Source organism: Sinocyclocheilus grahami, unplaced genomic scaffold, assembly GCF_001515645.1.
Source record: "Sinocyclocheilus grahami isolate Dianchi unplaced genomic scaffold, SAMN03320097.WGS_v1.1 scaffold499.1, whole genome shotgun sequence".
NCBI classification, from domain to species: Eukaryota; Metazoa; Chordata; class Actinopteri; order Cypriniformes; family Cyprinidae; genus Sinocyclocheilus; species Sinocyclocheilus grahami.
The window spans coordinates 713,705-717,470 of NW_015505678.1; the positions used below are offsets into that span (position 1 = coordinate 713,705).

At 34.3% G+C, this 3,766-nt stretch overlaps 1 protein-coding gene across 1 annotated transcript in view; it reads right to left on the minus strand.

Annotated features, from left to right (window-relative positions):
- The window catches only part of xylb (xylulokinase homolog (H. influenzae)), a 31,695-nt gene that overhangs the window by 26,727 nt on the left and 1,202 nt on the right, over window positions 1–3,766 (minus strand). Inside the window, exons 2-4 of the mRNA XM_016236858.1 lie at window positions 1,578–1,660; window positions 1,226–1,295; window positions 934–1,014 (exon numbers count right to left, since the gene is read on the minus strand). Of these exons, the coding sequence (XP_016092344.1) occupies window positions 934–1,014; window positions 1,226–1,295; window positions 1,578–1,660 (234 nt within the window). The remainder of the gene's footprint in view (window positions 1–933; window positions 1,015–1,225; window positions 1,296–1,577; window positions 1,661–3,766) is intronic.

Sequence of the window (3,766 nt, forward strand, 5' to 3'; positions counted from 1 at the left end):
TCAAAGACGTTAAGATGTCTGCATCAAAAGAAATTTACAAAAGTGATTTTACGTCCAGAGAAAGCACATTAAATGTAAGTAAAGTGCATACTTTTAAGGTTTCAAATAAGTTTTTGGAGAATAAAATGTCAAAATTTGGTTGAAATAATGTTGCATCGTCATTCAGCGTAACACAATATTTATGTAAAAATTCAAACAACATGCTTACTGACCTGTACATATTAAAATATATAAAATAATAAGGGAGCATATTAAATTTTATTGTGTTTTAAATGAGTAAAAAGTCTTACTGACAAATGGGCAAAACCTAGGATCGTGGCACATTTTAAAAATTTAAAATTTCAACCAATTAGTATTTGGGGTGAAAGTAATTAGTATTTTAATATGTCATAAATTGATTTTTGTTGTAAATATGCCTGACAAGATTGTTACACTGAATGACATTTTAGTGGCTGTCTTCTGTAAATCAGGGGAAAATGTATATTTATTTTTTGCTCAGAAACACAAAATTGCAATTAAATTAAACAGAAAACTTTTTTTCGTCTTTGACCCATATACATATATATACACACATACATGCATATACACATATATATATATATATATAAATAGGTCTTACAAAAAAATTAAATTAAACAACTGTCTTCCCATAAATGTAAATTTTATAAACATTATAATCAAATTCGCCAAACTCTCAGCTATCAAACAGACTAGTAATAACAGCTCTATTTTACACATTTTACCAGGTTTAAAAATAATCCACAAAAAATTCCTCAGAAAATAAATGCTCAAAATTCACATTTAAAAAATACTGTTCCAAAAAAAAATATATATATTTTTTGATTTTTTGAAATCAACACAAACCACAATTCATTTCAGACAGTCAGAGCATATGCTAATACATAAATAATAATAAATAAATGTTAAAAGCACCTGTCCACTGCCTGAGATGGCTTTGACCCGAGAGAAATCAAAACCAGTGTTTCTCATTTTCTCCAGAAGAACATCCAGCGCCTGGAGTCAGACACATTAATAAATCCCATTAACAGCACCAAGACTGCTTAATTAATAAAGATATGAACTCATATAATTTCCATTTTATAAACCGGAATCATTATACATCAGACACTATGCACAGACACTTTATATACATATCTAGTCTTAAGCGGTGTTTTTTCTACAGGTATGGTGAATTATGAGAACAGATGAGATGAATGAGCTTTACCTTCACCCACATGAGCGCTGGAGACGTGACCGTCAGTTTATCTGCGTGGATATGAACTCCTCCATGAGTCCTGCCCAAAAACACAACCAGGATTGCCATTGACTAATGAAATGATAATTAGAGAATATCACAATTGTGAATTCCAGGTCTGGAAAACAATTTGAAACAAAGTCAATCAACGAATATAAGTTTTTTTAGTCATGCTCAGCCCCAAAAATGCTTTATTGGCTAGAAATTGCTCTTCATGAATTATTAAACATAACTCCTTATTCAAAAATAATTGGAATTACTTGACCAAAAGGTGTGGGAACCCTGTACAATGTAAATATAATATTATAATATGATATTGTACCTGAACTCGGGCAGCTCGCTGTCGAACTGGACGCTGTTTTGGTGAATCACCTCAAGATTTCCATCAACAGCGACAACTTTCAGCTTCAAAAATAAAAATCAGAACATTACAGCGTGTTTAAAACCATCTGTATCAGCTTCATTTACATTTATACAGGTATGTTTGCATTTGTCCACTCACATTTCATTCAGGCTCACATTAGAGCCCGACCGATATATAGTTTTGCCGATTTTATCGGCCGATATGAGCTTGTCGCCGATATATCGGTATCGGCGAATATGCCACCGATATGATTTTTTTTTTTACAGAACATATAACGCAGATAAAATGCTTGAAATGGTGTAATTATTTAGTTTGTCCAGCAGAGCGCGCTCCATTGTTTGCTACTGGCGACCTGGATGAAACGCTTTAAAGCTTAGTCTATGGAAAACCATTGAAACTTTGAATGGCCATATCTCTGTAACGGTGCGGCAGATCCACACCAAATTCACACCCTTCAGCTCGAGGAACCTTCTCGAACGCCGAATCGAGTGTACGTCTAGAGGCCCCCTTTCGAATGAGACCACCTCCGCGTGGATAGCCCCAGAGGTTCGGGAGTTACGGGTGGTTAAATTCGCGGTCCGGCGCCGACCGATCTAGCGATCCCGGGGGGCTACCCACACGCGGAGGGTGGCGTTCGAGAGGTTTCTCAGGCTGTGGCTGTGCTGTTGCTCATATCTGACATGTGCAGACGTGTGTGGAGAGACCAGGACAGAAGAGGAGGACCAGAGCGGCGTCAGGATGGACATCGAGCTCTTACAAGAGCAATACAGCTCCATCAGAGAGAAGCAGAGACGCCAAACTCAGCTCATCTGCTGAAAGAAAGGTAAGAAATGATGTTTAAACATTAAACAAACCAGCAAACATTCTCTGTCAAAAGTTATGAACTAACATTCCTTCACTAGATATCAAAGTTATGTGGTATTCTCAAAAATATGATTTATGCATCACTCGTGGAATGTTTTTCTGAAGGCAAAATCTTACAGGCATAAGTCACATTCGAAAGCAACGCTCCCTTGTAATGTTTGCAAAATGACAAATTATTCCTGTAATGTTTTCTCTAAAGTTCACATAACAAGAGAAACATGTTTTTAAAATGTTTCTGAACATTCAGAGAACAGAAATACATTTTTATATCATTAGCAGGACATATTTGTGTTAGCTTGGATTAGATATATATGTTCCAAAAACAATGGAAAGTCATGAATAATTGCATAAATTAATCATCCTGTTGTGAGTTAATATTTATTGCATTTAAATCAGTTGAACACAGCGAAATGTATTTTAAAGTATTGTCACACATTTTACGCATGGACTGAATATTTTTTATTTTTAAGAGTTTTTCTTTTTCTGTAAAATCAATTTATGTAGCAAATGTTAAAATCTTACAACTCAGGGTTATTATAAGCTATTAAACCTAAATCTAAAACCATAAATCATTTTTGTTACTTTGAATTAAAATAAATTTTGACTAAAGTAAAATAAATTATTATTACACGTTACATTCAAATGGCATTAAAGTGTGCGAGACGTGAATTTAAATTGTATTTATTTACAGAGGTTATTTCTCTAGTAAGTTTCGTCCGTGTGTGAAGACAGTAGCGCAAATCTGTGAATGAATGTTCCGAAGTGAAAAACTTCAACGGAATAAAGTTGAATGGAATTACAATCAAGTTGAATAAACTTCAACTTTACTGTTCAGTGCACTGATATCAGACTCATTTTGGTAATAAAGTTTATTGTTAAATTGTTAAATGCCCTGCCTCCATTACGTATCTCTGTCACGTCTTTATAAGTGTTTCATCACCACATCTGAGTGATCATTGCAAAAAATGTGTTTATGTATATATATATATTCTATATATACTTCCAGTCAAATGTTTGGACGCACGAATGGGAAAGTGTCCAAACTTTTGACTGGTACTGTACTATAATATACACACAGAATATCGGCCGATATATCGATATCGGCCCTTTTTACTCCCTAATATCGGTATCGGCCCAAAAAAAATCCATATCGGTCGGGCTCTAGTTCACATTTTATAATTCCCTGAGAACTGACCCCAAGTTTTATGCTATTAATTAAATTTTTAAAAAGTGTGTGTCCAAGAGCCCACAAAAATGTATGACTTTTTTTTTTTTATCCTTTT